This window comes from Cetorhinus maximus, chromosome 12 (assembly GCF_964194155.1).
Source record: "Cetorhinus maximus chromosome 12, sCetMax3.hap1.1, whole genome shotgun sequence".
NCBI classification, from domain to species: Eukaryota; Metazoa; Chordata; class Chondrichthyes; order Lamniformes; family Cetorhinidae; genus Cetorhinus; species Cetorhinus maximus.
In genome coordinates, this window is record NC_135890.1 from 84,300,548 (window position 1) to 84,318,803 (window position 18,256).

The following is an 18,256-nucleotide window of genomic DNA, read 5'->3' on the forward strand; positions in this document are numbered from 1 at the left end:
ATGCTAATCAACTGTGTTGTCCTGCATGGTGTTGAGCTTGTGCGTTGTTGGAGATGCACTCATCCAGGCAAGTGGAGAGTATTCCATCATACTTCTGACTTGTGCCTTGTAGATGGTGAACAGGCTTTGGGGAGTCAGGAGATGAGTTACTCACCTAAGAATTCCCAGCCTCTGACCTAATGTTGTAGCCATAGGGCAGGGTCTTCCAGTCAGCAAGCGGGGGTGGGGCCCGCTCGCCAACGTGTAAAATGACACGGGATGACGTCCGGTGGAACTGCCTATGTCACCCCACGTCATTTCCAGTTTCAGGTCGGCGGGGTCGCAGCCGAGTCAGCTGTGCACCCGCCAATCTGTCAACGGCTTATTGAGGCCATTGAAAAACAAAATAAGGTAATTAATGGACCTGCTCGTCCAACCTTAAGGTTAGTGGGCAGGTCGGGAGTCCTGGAGGGCTTCAGAAAAAGCATGAAACCTCATCCAAGGCCGAGAAGAGGTTTCATGAGGGTATTTAAATTTTTATCAAATCTTTCAATAGAAGTTATGGACACGTCCCAACTCATGTGACATTGTTACATGAGGGGGCATGTCAGGGAAAGTTTTTTATCATTTCTATTAAAAATTTTAATTCTGAGCCGATCTCCCTGAGGCAGCACTTAGCCTTGGGAAGATCTGTGCACTCTTTTACGCGCATGCACGAAAGAGCGCACTCCAGGCTGAGGGAATCCCCCCCACCCGCACAGGGAGCGCACAGCGTTTCCTGGTGGATGTCACGCTGGGCGGGCCTTAATTGGCCCACCCACATAAAATGGCGGCGCACCCCCAATTGGGGGCGCCGATCGGAGGCCATCTACCCGAACGGGGGGAAAATTTTTCCTAAAGCATTTATGTGGCTGGTCAAATTCAGTTTTTGGTCAATGGCAATATGTTGACAGTGGGGGATTCAGTGATGGTAATGCCATTGGATGGCAAGGGGAGATGGTGGTGTAGTTATGTCACTGGCTAATCATCCAGAGGCCCAGGCTAATGCTCTGAGGCCATGGGTTCAAATCCCACCATGGCAGTGGATGTAATTTAAACTCAATTAATAAATCTGGAATATATAGCTAGCTTCAGCAATGGTGACCATGACAACTATCATTGATTATTGTAAAAACCCATCTGCTTCATTCATGTCCTTTAAGGAAGGAAATCTGCTGGTCTGGCCTACATGTGACTGCAGACCCAGAGCAATGTGGTTGACTCTTAACTGCCCCCTGAAATGGCTTAGCAAGCCACTCAGTTCAAGGATAGGTAACAAATGCTGGAGCGATGCCCACATCCCATGAAAGAATAAAGAAAAAAGCATTCTCACAGCCTCTTGAGTTCAGCTCCTTTGTCCATGCGCATGGACCAAGGTTATAATGAGGTCAGGAGCCAAGTGGCCCTAGTGGAACCGAAACTGAGTGAGAGTGAGCAGGTTATTACTGTGTAAGTGTTGCTTGATAACACTGTTGATGACATCTTCCATTACTTTGCTGATGATCAAGAGTAGACTGATGGGTCTGTAACTGACCAGCTTGTACTTTTCCTGCCTGTTGTGGAGAGGACATACCTGGGCAATTTTCCACATTGCTGGGTAGATGCCAGTGGTGTAACTGTGCTGCAACAGCTTGGCTAGGGGCGCAGCAAGTTCTGGAGCACAAGTCTTCAGTACTATTGCTAGAATATTGTCAGGGCCCATAACCTTTGCAGTATCCAGTGCCTTCAGCTATTTCTTGATATCACGTGGAGTGAATCAAATTGGCCAAAGACTGGCATTGGTGATGCTGGAGACCTCAGGAGCAGGCCGAGATGGATCATCCACTGGGCACTTCTGGCTGAAGCTGGCTGCAAATGCTTCATCCTTGTCTTTTGCACGGATGTGCTGAGCTCCCCATCATTGAGGATAGGGATATTTGTGGAGTCTCGTCCTCCTGTTAGTTGTTCAATTGTACACCACCATTCATAACTGGACAGGACTGCAGAGCTTAGATCAGATCCATTGGTTGTGAAATCGCTTAGCTCTGTCTATCATGTGTTGCTTTTGCTGTTTGGCATGCAAGTAGTCCTGTGGTGTAGCTTCACCAGTTTGACACCTCATTTTCAGTTATGTCTGGTTCTCCTCCTGACGTGCCCTCCTGCAATCTTCATTGTTGGTTGTGGAATTTTGGCAGTGTGAAGATTGGATGCCAAATTTCCTACATCACAGCAGGAACTATACTGAAAAGTTTAATTGATTTCAAAGCACTTAGAGAAATCTTGGAGTCGTGAAAGGCACTCTCTAAATGTCAAACGCTTCTTACATTTTACACTGGAAACTTGGTAGCTAAAATGAAATCCATACGTTCAGTGTGACAACAAGACAACAATCACTTAGCATTTTAACATGAAGTACATCATTCTGTTTAAGTGGCTTTTCCCTCTGAAGTTATATTAATGAAGCAAAAGTTTTTCTACCTGGATTTTGGATTTTGTAAGTTGTGTCGCGATAACAATCTTGCAGCATAAATTTTCTTTTTGTGAATGCTGTAGAGAGCTTTGCCAGAAGAAAAAAATGCAAAAAATTACTTACAATAATCAAAAAATTCTTGAATATGCTCAAGTTATTTATAGTAACACACACCTCCAGTGAGGTCGGGTGCCGTAGTCTGGTAGGTCAGGCGAAATTTTGTTCTCTTCCAACTGCGATCATTACTTATTAAGGAGTTGTTGGCTTTTTCGATGTTCACATCATCCCCCACACAGAATACATCACACGCTGCCTAAAATCAGTGCAGTTATATGTTAATACACTAATATCCGACTGACTCACAGTAACCCTGGCAACTGATGATTAACTGGTGTTTAAGTGAGAAGGTTTCTGATTGCTCTTTGCTTTCCTAAACCTCTCCATCTCTCTCTCTTCTCCTTTAAACACTTCTTAAAACCCACCTCTTTGATCAAACTTTTGGCATTTGTCCTAATATTTTCTTGTGTGCCTTAATGTCAAATTTCTGTTTGACAATGCCCCTGTGAAGCACCTTGGGACATTTTACTATGTTATTGGCACTATATAAATGCAAGTTATGTGTATTTAGCCAGACATGGGAATATGGCTGGCCTACCTTGATAATTTAGTTGGGAGAACATTGGGGTTTGTGACATCTCTTCAACACAACTGCTGTTTCTTTTCGCAAATTATTTTATGTTTTCCTCTCACTATACTCTATAACCAGATTTTAGGAAGCACATGAGTGCCTCTGGGTAACATGTCTTCTGTTTTTTTCCCCTTTTCACTGTGCATAGTACCTAGCACTTTCTCTTTAACCCCGATGTGGTTTTTGGCTAAAATTGGGAACTCCTGGCGGGGAGGGAGAAGTTGAGGGAATCACAAAGGGCATCCTCTATGCTGCCACACACTCCCATCACTGGTATAATTCAAATGCACCTCCAGCACTGCTGTGCTTCTCATTCTTTTACAGTGCCATCTTTGTCACTTTTGACATGTTTTACAATTGTATGTTAATGCTTTCCTTTTATTTGTTCATGGGATGTGAGCCTTACTGGCAAGGCCAGCATTTCCCGCCTATCCCTAATTGCCCTCCAGAAGGTGGTGGTGAGCAGCACTGCGCATTCTCCTATACTCTCTTAATACTTTTCAACACTCTACTCTTACTTTTATATGTCTTCCTATTTTTTTTATATTCTACCAAGAGTTTTTAATATTCTGTATGCTTTGCTAATACTTTGGAGAAACTGTAATAAATACTTTGTCAAAATACTACAGCTTCTTAAGTATACCTGAAAAAGAAGCAATGAGGGTAGCTTTGACATTGGCCAAAAGTTTGAACTAGGGGGTATTGGTTCAGCTGCCCCTTCTATATCTTCACTGTTTTTAATTCCATTCAATTCCAATATTACCCGATTTACACTAGTGGTCAAATTAAAACCTACCCCCAAAGAATCTGGGAGGTTGCAACACAGGCCCTGGTTAGTTAAGAAGGCAGAAGTAAGCTCCTAAACATTAATAACCTTAAAAACTTTCTTAGCCCAAGTCCTGAATGACTCCTCTTGCCCACAGAGTTCATCCCCCTCTCCCATCCTCATAATCCGCTCTCCTCCAAATTCCTCCAGTAGAGTGTCCACAGCTCGAGCGAAAGCACAGAAATGCGGATAGGCTCGAGAGCCAAGACCAAAGGCAGAGAATCTGCAAAACAGTGTATTCAAACTTAATATTCACTAGTGGTCACTTTCTTTACACTTCTTATAGTTTACTAAAACTTCAGACCAAAACCTCTTGAACCAGTTTGAAGGGTTTTGCTTATGAGGGCTCTTTTTATCCAAAATGACAGTTCCAGCAGTTTTTAAAACACAGGTTGACACGTGCTATAAAAACATTGTGGGATTTAACTTTCTTTCTTCTATTGTCAGCGCATTGATTAAAGCAATTGTCAACCATTTTATTTTAAATGAGCTATTAACATAATACCAGTGTCACAAGCTCCAGTATAATCAGAGGTAGCCATTGTGTTTGCCAGCAGCAGACCTTTTTCCTCTGTGCCAGGGCATGAGCCATCTTTTAAGTTGGGGCTCTGTGCAACTAGAATCACCAGTATTGTTTTGCTTATTTTGCAGGGTTGTAACATAAATGCAACTTGAATGAGTTTTATGTTATTTCAGAAATATTATTTGGAACGCACTTACCTAACATTAGCCAAAGGCCCAGTACTCTCAAAAGTATCTTTGTGCTCTGGTTCATCACTTGAAGATTTCCGGGCATCTGAGCATGAGGACACACTGTTGAAGCGAACCTTGTAACTCCTGGACAGAGACAAGATAAGACACATTTATTTTATGTATAATACGAATTGGGAGCAGGAGTGGGCCATTCGGCCCCCTGCGCCTGCTCCGCCATTCAATAAGATCATGGCTGATCTGAATGTGGCCTCACCTCCAAATTCTGCCTATCCCCAATAACCTTTGACCCCCACCTTAGTCAAGAATCTATCTAACTCTGCCTTAAATATATTCAATGGCCCTGACTCCACCGGTCCCCAGGGAAGAGAGTTCCAAAGACTCATGACCCTCTCAGAGAAAATATTCTTCTTATCTCCATCTTTGATGGGAGACCCCTTATTTTTAAACTGTGTACACTATTTCTAGTTTCTCTCACAAGGATCCACCCTGTCAAGTCCCCTCAGGATCTTATATGTTTCAATAAGATCACCTCACATTCTTCTAAACTCCAATGGATACAAGCCCAAACTGTCCAACCTTCCCTCATAAGATAACCCCCACCCCGCCTCCACACATCCATGGTATCAATTCAGTGAACCTTTTCTGAACTGCTTCGAATTCATTTATATCCTTTCTTAAACAACGAGTCCAAAATTGTACACACTACTCTAGACGTGGTCTCACCAACACCCTGCATAACTGTAGCAAAACATCCCTACTTTTATATGCTAATCCCCTTGCAATAAACAACATTCCATTTGCCTTCCTAATCACTTGTTGTACTTGTAAACTAACCTTTTGCGATTCATGTACCAGGAAACCCAGATCCCTCTGTACTTCAAAGTTCTGTAATCTACCTCCATTTAAATAATGTGCTGCTTTTCCATTCTTCCTGCCAAAGTTGACAAGTTCACATTTTCCCACATTATCCTCCATCTGCCAAATTTTTGCCCACTCACTTAACATATCTATGTCCCTTTGCAGACTCCTTATGTCCTCTTCACAACTTACTTTCCTATCCATCTTTGTGTCATAAGCAAATCTACCAACCATACATTTGGTCTCTTCATCCAAGTCAATGATATAATCCGTGTGGCACTTCACTCATCACACCTTACCAACCTGAAAAAGACCCATTTATGCCTGCTCTCTGTTTCCTATTAGCTAACCACTCCTCTATCCATGCTAATATGTTACCCCCTACACCATGAGCTCTTATTTTGTGTAGTAACCTTTGATGTGGCACCTTGTCAATAGCTTTCTGGAAATCTAAGTACAGCACATCCACAGGTTCTCCTTTCTTCACGCTTGTTTGTTACTTCCTCAAAAAACCCCAATAAATTAGTCAAACATAATTTCACTTTCATAAAACCATGTTGACTCTGTCTGATTGCATTGAGATTTTCTAAGTGCACCACTATAACCTCCTTAAAAATAGATTCCAGCAATTTCCCCATGTTAAGCTAACTGGCCTGTAGTTTCCTATTTTCTGTCTCCCTCCTTTCTTGAAAAGAGGAACACATTTGCTATTTTCCAATTTGATGGGAACTTTCCAGAATCCAGGTAGTTTTGGAAAATTAAAACCGATGCATCCATTATCTCAGCAGCCACTTCTTTTAAGACTCCAGGATGAAGTTCATCAGGTCCTGGGACTTGTCAGTTTTTAGTTCTCTTAGTTTTGTCAGTTCCCCTTCCCTGGTGATTATAACTGTTTCAAGATCCTCCCTCCCTTTCACCTCCTGATTCACAATTATTTCTGGGATGTTATTTGTATCCTCTGCAGTGAAGACAGATGCAAAATATCTGTTCAATTCATCTGCCATTTCCTTATTTTCCATTATTCATTCCCCAGACTCACTCCCTAGAGGACCAACACTCACTCTATTTACTCTTTTCCTTTTTAAATACCTGTAGAAACTCCTACTACCTGTTTTTATATTTCTAGCTAGCTTCCTTTCGTACTCTAATTTTTCCCTCCTTATTAATCTTTTAGTCATTCTTTGCTGACCTTTGTATTCCGTCCAGTCTTCTGACCTGCCACTCATCTTTGCGGAATTATACATGTTTTCTTTCAATTTGATACTATCTTGAACTTCTTTAGTTATGCCATGGATGGTGGGTCCTTCCCTCAGAGTCTATCTGTCTCACTGGAATGTATATTTTCTGAGTATTCTGAAATATCTCCTTAAATGTCTGACACTGCACTTTACTGATCTATCGCTTAACCTAATTTCCCAGTTCACTTTAGCCAGCTCTGACGTCATGCCCTCATAATTGCCCTTATTTACGTTTAAAACGTTAGTCTTAAATCCACTCCTCTCTCTCTCAAACTGAATGTGAAATTCAATTATATTTTGATCACTGCTTCCTATGGGCATCTTCACAATGAGGTCATACTAAATAAAAAGTTCAGTAATGGCTCAGGAATTGTGTTTTCTGCTGACAGGTGAGAGATTGCCTCAGTTTCGCAATATATAGGGTAATTATCAGCAATGATGTTTCAAATTCACTCACCTCCTTTCTGACGAATTTGAATTAGGATGTCTCATTTCCATCAGGGCAGATCCAAATTTCTAGAAGAATGAGATGAGAAAGTTATACTGTCATTTTGAATAACCATTTGTCAAACCTACAGTTATTTACTAGAACACAATGCAATAATTGCATCAGAATGCCTCATCATATCACTTAGGCATTGTAAAGAGAATGATCACAGTTCTTCTCTCTTTCAAAGCACAAACAAACTTTTCATAAAGGCTTTAAGTACAAAGCACAAAGATGTTGTAAAAGCAGTATATTTATTATTGAGAAACCTAGGTGAATGGAAATGGTCTACAATGCAGAACACACGAAGGAAAAGTACCCCGAGAATTGTTTTAATTCTTCAAAATGGAGTCAGCAGTTAGACTGCTCAAATTAAACTATGAAAGGTTATAGAAATAAAACATTCCTTACTATTGATAGAAGATAGGTTTGCAAGATCTCATGTCCAGGAAGAGTTTCTGAAGCGAGGTATAAAGGTGTCCTGTCTAATCTATACCTGCGTGTGAACCCATATGAGGAAAAACCTGAGAAGCTAGGGAATAAACATGTCAGGTACCAGTAACTCATTTATTTGGAGCACTTTTGGGAGTACCAACATGGCTATTTGAGGTGATTGACACTAAAGATTTGATTTCTCCTACCACACATGGTGCTTGGGTTGATCAATAGAATTGAGGAGATGTTTTTGGGAATGAAGGCTATATTAGATGGCAACCCAGATTTTCGACATGATGGAGAGCCTCTCTGTTGTCACGAAAATGGCGGAACTGCCTGAAAATCACACGTCCCGCCCCCAAACACATCACTTCCCATTTTCTCAGAGGCGGGAATGGGGACAGTTTGTGTTTCGCACATGCATGGTTTATGGAGACAGCTGGCCATTTAAATCATCAGCTGCCTTCACTGAAGCCCAGGAGTGTCAAATCCAAAGTGTGCAGAACAGACCTGGTAAGAGCAGGTCTGTACATTGTGGATTTATTTGGATAGCCTGGGTACTCCTTTGGAGATGTAAGATATTCCTTTGGATCTGGTCCTGGTACACCTTTGGGGAGGTCAGGTGCCATTTGGGAGAGGTAAGGTGCTCTTTGGAAGTGTTAAAATTAGGCATGAGTGTGCATAAAGAGTGCATCAACTCATTAACTGTCAAGTTCATTGAAACTATTAACAGTGCTGTCAAAATCAACTGTCAAAAACATCCTTCCAGAGGACCTGCCAAAGTGTTAAGAGGAACTGTCAAAACCACCTGTCAAAGGGAGCAGTCAAGCTGTCAAGGCATTTAAAAATCCTGTCCTTTATATCTTTGAAAAAAATTATCTGCTGAGTTTTTAAAAAATCATTGCTTGCTATTTCACTTAAGCTTCAGGGTTGATCTAAACCTCAGGGTTTCATTACAGAATTAGTGTTGCATGACTGATTGCACAAACATCCATTATCACAGTAGGGTGCCTGTCACTTCACAGTTTCATTGACAGTTACAAGTGGTTACAGACTCTTTGAAGTGAAACTTTGAATTCGAATACTTGTTGTTATAAGTCTTTATGTAGTTGAAGGAATGTAAATATATTAAATGGGTTTTTTGTGAATTAGAGCATTATATTCAATATAGTGAAGCCTGCAATAGACACTTAGGGCAGAATTTTCCCCCTGTTGGGGGGAAAGTTGAAAAGCGGGCACACGCAGGCATGCCTCCGATCGGCGCCCCCAATTGGGGGCGCACTGCCATTTTACGTGGGCAGGCCAATTGAGGCCCGCCCAGCATGACATCCACACGGAAGCGCTATGCGCTTCCTGTGCAGGCAGGGGGGGAATCCCTGAGTGCAGAGAGTGCACTCTTTCGCACACGCACACGAAAGAACGCACTCATTTCCCTGAGGCAGCATTTAGCCTCACGGAGATCAGCTCTACAATAAAATGTGTTAAAAATAGAAAAGAAATTTCCTGCCATATCCCCCCATGTGATACTGTCACATGAGTTGGGACATGTCCATAACTTTTAAAAACACTTTAATTTAATTTTTAAAAGCCTACATGAAACTTCATCCCGCCTGTGGGTGAGGTTTCATGCTTTTTCTAATGCCCGCCAGGGCTCCTGGCCTGCCTGCCAACCTTAAGGTTGGACAGGCAGGTCCATTAATTACTTAAATGACTCTGTTAGCGGCATCAATCGGCCATTGACAGGTCGGCGGGCACACAGCTGATTTTGCTGAGCCCCCACCGACCTGAAAATTTAAATGGAGCGCAGTGACGTCGGCAGTTCCGCCTGACATCACCGCGCATCATTTTACACAGCAGCGAGCAAGCCCCGCCCCCCGCTCGTCAACAGGAAAATCCTGACCTTAGAACTTTATTTCATAGAACTTTATTTTATCTCATCTCTCCATGGGTCCTAAGGTCTACCCATGATGGATATTGGGTGATTTGACATGGAGGGTGTAAGGGCAAAGGGTGGGAGTAGGTGAATGAGTTGGCATAAGTTGGCATTAAGTTGCCATAGGGGCTATAAAGGGCTATAGGTGGGTACAGGGACATAGGTTGGCATGGAACTATAAAGGGCCATGGGGTGGGTACAGGGCATGAGATGGCATGGGTTGGCACGGATGGGGCATGGGGAGTGTGTGGGGGGGTGAGGGGTTGTGTGGGATGGAAGGATGTTTTATGTTTTATTCTTTTTTTTCATTTTCACATTCATGGGAACACCGACACCTGCAAGTTCCCCTCCAAGCCACACACCATCCTGACTTGGAAATATATCACCGTTCCTTCCTCTTCACTGGGTCAAAATCCTGAAACTCCCTCCCTAAGGGCACTGTGGGTGTACCTACACCACATGGACTGCAGCAATTCAAGAGGCTGGTTCACCGCCACCTTCTCAAGGGCAATTAGGGATGGGGTAGACAGTGATGCCAATGTCCCATGAAAGAATATTGTTTGAAAAAACTTTGGATGCAGTGCCTGGACCCTCAAGGCAGGCCTTCCGCCCAGCCAGCTTCTGCACCCGACATCTTCCTCACTTCCTCCTGGTTCACCAGCCCTGACTTCTAATCTAGCCCCCTACCTTAGACTGAAAATCCGACATCCAGGCAGCCAATTGTTGGGTGTATGGAGCTTGGAATTCTGCACACCCGACGCAAGAGTGAAAATTTAGGCCAGCATTTTAGACACTAAAGCCCACAGTTCTCAACCCTTAGTTATTCTAATAATTCTTTTAGTAGTGCTTGTAGTTTAAGATATAGGGGTTCTGTGTCTAGTAGAAGGGTGGCTCTGTAAAATTAGTAAGTGCACCTCCAACAGAGAGACAGAAAGATTCTAGAAGTTAGGGTCATACAACTACACTAGCCAGATACAGCAAAATATAGCTGTACAGGTTTCCCTGTGATTATAAAAAAGGTAAGATCTAAGACAGCTGGTTCCAGATACAGCTACCAGACCAAACCATCAATTTACCAAGGAGTAGATGATCCTCTACACATGGAGATTCATCACTCTGACATCTTGGAGGCTAATGCCATCTTCCAAGAAGCAAGAAAAGCGAGTGATTAATTCACACTAACTCTTAATGACGAGGTTATATAAACCCTAAAAACATTGCTAACTACAAATTTTAATGCATTTAATACTGTTAATAAACCTGTTAATATGTCAACTATCTAAGGAGTCTAATTTTAGGCCCATAATACGAGTGCAACAGTATCCATTTCAGACACTATAAGTCAAAAAGTAGTGGTTTGGTTGAAAAACCAGCAGATTGTGAGAGGAAAGGAAGTTTGAGGGAGGTCAGTTCCACAGTTTTGAGGTCCTGGGAAAGATTGGGAATCAGAATCCGATCTTTAGAGGAAGCATTCCACTACAACACAGCAATGAAGTGCTATCCAGGGTAATGGAGTTCTGTACTTAATATTTAACTCAGGATCTGTAAAAAAAAAGGAACCCTTTTTGTAGTGACAGCAAGGTTAGATGACTCAAAACTTAACAGGACTCTTCTTATTTATTATAGTTTTATATTAACACCAAGTTACGCTGACTTTATTATAAAAGACAAAAACAGAATTACCTGGAAAAACTCAGCAGGTCTGGCAGCATCGGCGGAGAAGAAAAGAGTTGACGTTTCGAGTCCTCATGACCCTTCAACAGAACTGTTGAAGGGTCATGAGGACTCAAAACGCCAACTCTTTTCTTCTCCGCCGATGCTGCCAGACCTGCTGAGTTTTTCCAGGTAATTCTGTTTTTGTTTTGGATTTCCAGCATCCGCAGTTTTTTGTTTTTATATTTTTTTTGTTTTTATTTTAAAAGACAATTTAAACATGAACAAATTCATGATGCGTAAACTGTTATGTATTTTGGGTAAGAGGAAAGAATCTGAAATCTTGGCAACAGAAAAGCTTTTTTCATTTTTCTGAAGTTGGTACATTTGTTCAATGAAAGAAAGGCTCAAGGGGTATTTTATGCGTTTTTGTAAGAAATCTCAATACAAATAAATCAGTACATAAAGGGAGAAATTCTCCTTTACACTACTTAGGCAACTATGTGGAAAATGCCTTTTTCACTAACAGTGAGCAGCCCATCATATTTGCAGTAAAATTGAGCACAGAGATTGCCCTGAGGTTTTACACCCATGTGTAGTAACACACCATTGGACTAAGTGCATAAGTTATACCTCAAGACTCTTGGTCATTGAACACCCACACCAAGACATGACTCATATGTTGGATATTTTGACATTTATTTCCCTACAAAATTTAAAAATAGGATGTTAGTTGACACAAAGACACAGCTGGTGCTCAGATTGTACCGCCACTCAGGAAAACTATAACTAGAATAATTAGCCTACGTTTTGATTTCTTGTGATTTTAAATTTTACTGGTAGTCTTTTGGAAACACACACGAGTTATTTTTAGTTATTTTCGTACTTCTCCATTCTCAGGTGGGTCACCATTGCCGAAAGTGCTTGTAACTACCAGCACCAGTGCTTCATGCTCTAGATGCACAATGTCATATTCGTCCATGGACATCACCTACAAAACAATGGAATTCAGGCAGTTACACAAACCTTAGTTCCATTCCTTTTAAGATTGAAGTATTTTATCTCAACATCCCATGTATAAATCTGTACCTTATTTATAAAACTCAATAGCCTTTAACCATAATTTGCCAAAAATTGGAACTAATTAATAACACTGCAAATTCTCGCTGCCACCTCTTCTATTGTGCTTGAAGTGAACAATTTGTAAGTTAAACACATGGGTAGCAATAAGAAATGGACATTAGTTAAGGATCTTTCATGAAGAAAAGAGCATCTGAATTCAGTATGAGACTATTATATAATTTATGGAATGTCTATAACTTTACCATCAAATGTTTAATTTCCTGGCAATGCTGGGTGATATGCATCACCGATTAATAGCTAGCTGTGGCTAGTTTGCACTTTTATAGTAGTGGGTTATAATAGTCTTAGGTTTAGGAATTCTCAATAACCACGCTTTGTGGTAATCAAGAATTTGTGTGATAATGTGAAATTGATGATAGTAAGTTGACAGCCCATTTTCTGCTGGTTCTTCATTATATTGACTTCAATGGATATAAAAATTAGAAAAGATGTAAAACAGGATGCTGGCTCACTATTACTTGTTTTCCATTATAAGCCAAAGCCAAAACTACCACCAACGCACTTCACCCCTGCTCCCCACCCGCCTCCACCACCCTACCCACAGCTGTTTGTGCTTATGCAAGGCAATGTTCTCATCAATGTAGAAATGGCAGATTAACTACAAGCACATCACTTCAGTATTAAGCACTTAGACTAGATCCTCATTAGCCTTGTATTAGTCAACAGCAACTGGTGACATTTTACTTTATGCTTGTTCTAGTTTTTTATTTGTAATGTAGGCCAAAGGTCAGATGTCCCAGGGGATTTCTCTAACATTATAAGTGTCTCTGGCAATGAGATATTGCCAAACAAAGCTCTGTGCATATATCTCAATGGGTAGCCGTCTCAGGACTCGGTTTTCCCCTGAGTGCTGCAAGTGAACCAGTTAGAATTTAGTGTTGTTCACTAGCACTGCTCAAAAACAGGTACTGTTCTCACATGGTATTCCATCACTATGAAATAACCAGAGGTGTGTGCATATATTTATCACTCCTGAAGGGGAGATGATGCTAGACTCACTGAATTGTGTGTTGAGAATAATCGAAAATTGGGCAGGTAGGAGCACAGGCCAGTGAAGACAATCCTCCTGATTTTCTTCCATTCATTTAAATTGAGGAAAACCAGCATGTTCCTTTGCCACTCAGCCAGTCCAATTCTTCAATGTTCGCTGCGCTCGTGAATCCAAACACAGAGCCAAGAAATTCACTCTGATAGCGTGAGGCATACAATTATTGTAGCATATTGTTGTGAAGTTAATTAGATAAATACGATTAAAACAAATGTGTTTCCTACCTTCGCATCAAAGGCATGCTTGAAAATTTCGCATAATGTTTTTGCACAGACTTGGGACTTCCCAGTTTCTGTGGCATACAAGATGGTGGCTTTTACTCTTTTGGCCATTGCTTGCCCCATCAGCTTAGTAGAGAATTTCACTGCCCTTTTCAAACAGAAATGCCAGAGTATTAGGACTGGATATCTTCAATGTGCAAATAATGCCAGCATACTATAATAGGTCTTTTGGACGAGTGTCCTCAGAAGCATTTCTTTCAGCTATAGATTCAGATGCGAGTCTTGGAAAGTTCTGTATGACATGAATTCTGCTCTGTCAAGTATCAAGATGCCAGTTGGTATCACTTAACTATTTCCAACTGGTGCTCTATGTGACTGTGCTTCTTAAAGGACAAATGTGGTTTTATCTTGTGCAAACAGGTGGTGAGCCAGCAATGCCAGGCCCCAGTGGTTCGTTTTCCCAAAAGTGCTGGGGTTACTAATGGTGTAAAACATGTTTAAAGTGGTGCAGAGGCAATATTTTGTGAAACTTGTGATGTGTGCTAAATAACTTCTTCAAACTCCCAGTCAAAGCATATTGGGGAGGTGGTGGCATAGTGGCATTGTTGCTGGACTGGTATTCTAGTGACCTAGGGTAATGCTCTGGGGACCCAGATTCAAATCCCACCATGGTAGATGGTAAAATTTGAATTCAATAAAAATCTGGAATTAAAAGTCTGTTGATTGATCTGGTTCACTAACAGGGAAGGAAATCTGCTGTCCTTACTAGGTCTGGCCTAGATGTGATGCCGGACCCTTAAAATGCCCTCTGGACAAGGGCAATCAGGGATGGGAGATAAATGCTGGCCTAGTTAGTGATACTCACATAAAGAAAATATATTAACATGCTACTAGATGTCTTTAAATATGGCAATGCCACTTTCTTCCTGATTAACTCATATTGTAGATTACAATCATGAACCAGTCCAACCTTCACACCTATTCTCATCTTAAGACATTGTTAATGCACCAAGGATACAAAATGCCTCATTTGGTAATTATTTTACTGGATTTACAGGATCGCTCTTAAAGTTCAATGAGTGAATAAACCTTCACATCTTGTATTAAGCATAAAATCACTATGAAAATACATTTAACAAAAAGAAAACAAGCATGTAACAATTATATATTCACACCTAACCCATTAAATGGAAAACCAATAAAAAGGCTCAGCAACAAAAAAAATTACTAAACTACCCTTTGTAAATAACTTGAGCTATGTTTCTTCTTATATTTCTCAATACCTGCGTCAGCATTAACATAAACGCTTTCTTGTAAGTTTCAAACCAATTCCTTCTCTTTCTGAGAAATTTAAACCTGAATGCTTCCTTCTCAGATAGGTTCAAATGAACTCTCCAGTTCAAAGGGCGTATTTACATCGCAGAGAGGGTTCCCAGGGCTTCCTAGATTTTGAATGATCACTCACTCAAATTTAAAACCAAGACCTCAGTCATACAGCATTATTTAAGTTTGAATTATTCCTCTCACAAACCTGTGGCTAATGAAACTTGCAAACATTGTCGTGATTCGACCTTGGACCACGATTCTGGCTGCCACTTGTTCAATTCACACTGCTAATGACTGGATTTAAAGGAACAGCCACCAAACAAAAACTAGACAAAGTTATTTTGGACACGGTCACAAATAGATAGTATGTACTGAAATATAACTGCTAAATCTAAATCAACTATTGAGCAACATATTTTAATATTTCTTACACTATACGGCTCCAATAAACTATGGTGTGTTGAATACAATAAACTTACTTTGCTAGCTTTTTAAATCCAATGGCTCTCTTTTTAGTGGGAGTTCCATTAACTCCTTTCCACACATGATTCAACCAGGGATCTGCCTGCATTGGAAACAACAGTTAATCCAGTTGATCTATGAACATGAAATGATGCATAAAATATGTTATTGGCAAGGGATTTCAATTCTGAGATTATTTCACAGGGCTAGAACTCACGAGCAACATGTTATAGGTTCTCCAGGGACATCTCAATTAGCTTTCACTCTGGCAGCATAACAAATCTCCTGGCGTTACTAATAGATAATGTCTAGTCAGGTTTTAATCAGGTCACAGTGGAAAGGTTACCTTTGAGGTGGCATTATGCATCATGTTGGCCTGGAACAACATTTAAAACAGTGCCTTTTTGCTCTGTTGTTAAATACTTGCACGATGCATGATGATATCAAACCTACTCAAAACTTCACCAAAACATGTTAAGTGTTAATGAGACATGATTTGTCAAATGTGGAGTGTTACTTCATTTACTTAATTTGTTTTAACAAACATATATTTTTAGATCACCACCAATACTTTCAATAATCTGAACTCCTAATGTTCTGTGAGGTAGTAAATTTGTGGTAATCATATAAACCCTGCTGACCATGGGAGATATAGGGCCCTTTGGACAGCATAAGCATGAATTAAAGCACTGGGAGCGTGTAATGGTGCCAAAAAATAGATGTCCTCATGTGGGTTAGACAAATATTGAATAACTTATTACTAATTCATTAGAAGTCAAAAGGTTAGAAAGCCAGAACTGCTTCTTAAGGTAATACAATTGGGAGCAAACTGTGAGGGTAACTATCAGGGCAACAAATTTTCAGGAAAAACAAGTTTAAAGAAACACAAATATTTAAGAATCACTGCTTTATCTCTTATATTATAATGAAATGGAATGGGGGAGGTGGTGGCATAGTGGTACTGTCACTGGACTGGTATTCCAGGGACCCAAGGTAATACTCTGGGGACCTGGGTCTGAATCCCACCAAGGCAAAAAGCAAAATTTAAATTCAATAAAAATCTGGAATTAAAAGTCTGATGATGACCATGAAACAGCAACACCTACATCCCATGAACAAATAAAAAAAATCTATAATTTATCTATTCTCACTCCTGTACATAAAGGAATCTTTAAGGTTAATTTACTATTTACTTTCGCATTGATTCTAGTTTTTGTTTCTCAGCTTCTCTCATATGAGATGGCTGTTACTAGCCACATGTTGGATCTGGATGTGATGATTTTTAAGTTTGCAAAAACTGCTTAATAATCAGATTATTGGGGTTGCGAATCAACCACCTTTAAATCCTGATCATTACTCTCATGCCCAGCTCCCCATTCCTTCTCATTTGTTTATGGTCCTCTTTTGCTGGCTCTGATTCTCTGTCTCTTATTTATTTCTGCTGCTTCTTATTTATGTCCTAATCCAGTTCATTTTTGTTTCTTATTTCAGATTTCCAGCATCCGCAGTATTTTGCTTTCCTATTTCAGTTTTGTTTCTCTCAGCCTATCTTCCTTTTCTTTCCTTCAGTCTGAAGGTTCCTGCAGCCCTGGTACCTGAGATAACAACATCTGCTGAGAATTTCTTCGATATGTTTAACTTTCATTTAAATCACCCCCTGTACTTTTTTAAGATTATCCACCTATATTTAAACTGAAACTGCTTTAGTGCTTCTTTTGCAAGAATCTTCCTTCCTATCTTGCTTGTGAATCCGGTTGGAGATGAACTTGAAACGTGATGAATCAGGAAAGTGCATTCCACAGAATGCCATACAAATTATGTTTTGTTTCATTTTCCCTCCTAGTATTTAAGATCAAAACCTTGAGAAATATCTTAACAACAAAGTAGCAGAATAACTGACATCTTTATTTTTTTGAACAGAATTACTGAAAGCACAAGGCCAAAAGACACGTCAGCCTTAATTGGCTCATGGTAGCACACTCAGAAAGCATCAGGAGGTTATGGGTTCAAATCCCACTCCAGAGACCCGAGTGCACAATCTGGGCCAAGGCTCCAGTGCAGTATTAAGGAAGTGCTGCACTGTCAGAGGTGCCAATATTCAGGTCAGATGTTAAGGTGAGGCCCTAAGTTGATGCAAAAAAAACTACTGAAAATTTCAAAACACAGCGTGGTCTGCCCAGTATCCTGGACAATATTTATTCCTCCAACAACATCACTAAAGCAGATTATCTGATCATTATCTTAGTGTTTTTTTTTGCGGGACCTTGCTGTGTGCAAATTCGCTGTCATATTTCCTATATTAGAACAGTTACTACGGGCTTGATTATATGCTCCCCCTGGGGCTGAAAGTGGGAGGGCCCGCTGCTTACCCGCCCCTACCCCACCACAATTTTACCAGCAATAGGGGTGGCATTGGGTGCCATGCATGCCATTGCGCCACTTGAGGCCCTTAAGTAGGCAATTAATGCCCACCTGGGATAGCAATATAGACAAGATAGTAATAACCAGCAGCGGGAGCAGTGCATGCCAAGCGCCCAGCCCAGCAAGTTGCCTTTCTTCCAATCAAATAATCCAACTTTGGAATGTGAAGATCCTCATAGGGCTGTAACTTTCGAGCTCCCCAGCGTCGGATTGGGGGGGCACGCCAAAGATGCACTGGGGAACCTCTCTTGGAACCAAGATCCGACCTCCCCACCCAAGTTACCCACACCCCGAGGTCTGACCACTCCCGAGGTCCGATCCCCCCAACTTCCCCAA

At 40.9% G+C, this 18,256-nt stretch overlaps 1 protein-coding gene across 1 annotated transcript in view; it reads right to left on the bottom strand.

Moving 5' to 3' along the window:
- The window catches only part of nos1 (nitric oxide synthase 1 (neuronal)), a 98,649-nt gene that overhangs the window by 27,461 nt on the left and 52,932 nt on the right, over positions 1-18,256 (bottom strand). Inside the window, exons 13-20 of the mRNA XM_078554027.1 lie at positions 15,517-15,602; positions 13,715-13,859; positions 12,186-12,290; positions 7,249-7,307; positions 4,702-4,818; positions 4,030-4,204; positions 2,642-2,780; positions 2,476-2,554 (exon numbers count right to left, since the gene is read on the bottom strand). Of these exons, the coding sequence (XP_078410153.1) occupies positions 2,476-2,554; positions 2,642-2,780; positions 4,030-4,204; positions 4,702-4,818; positions 7,249-7,307; positions 12,186-12,290; positions 13,715-13,859; positions 15,517-15,602 (905 nt within the window). The remainder of the gene's footprint in view (positions 1-2,475; positions 2,555-2,641; positions 2,781-4,029; positions 4,205-4,701; positions 4,819-7,248; positions 7,308-12,185; positions 12,291-13,714; positions 13,860-15,516; positions 15,603-18,256) is intronic.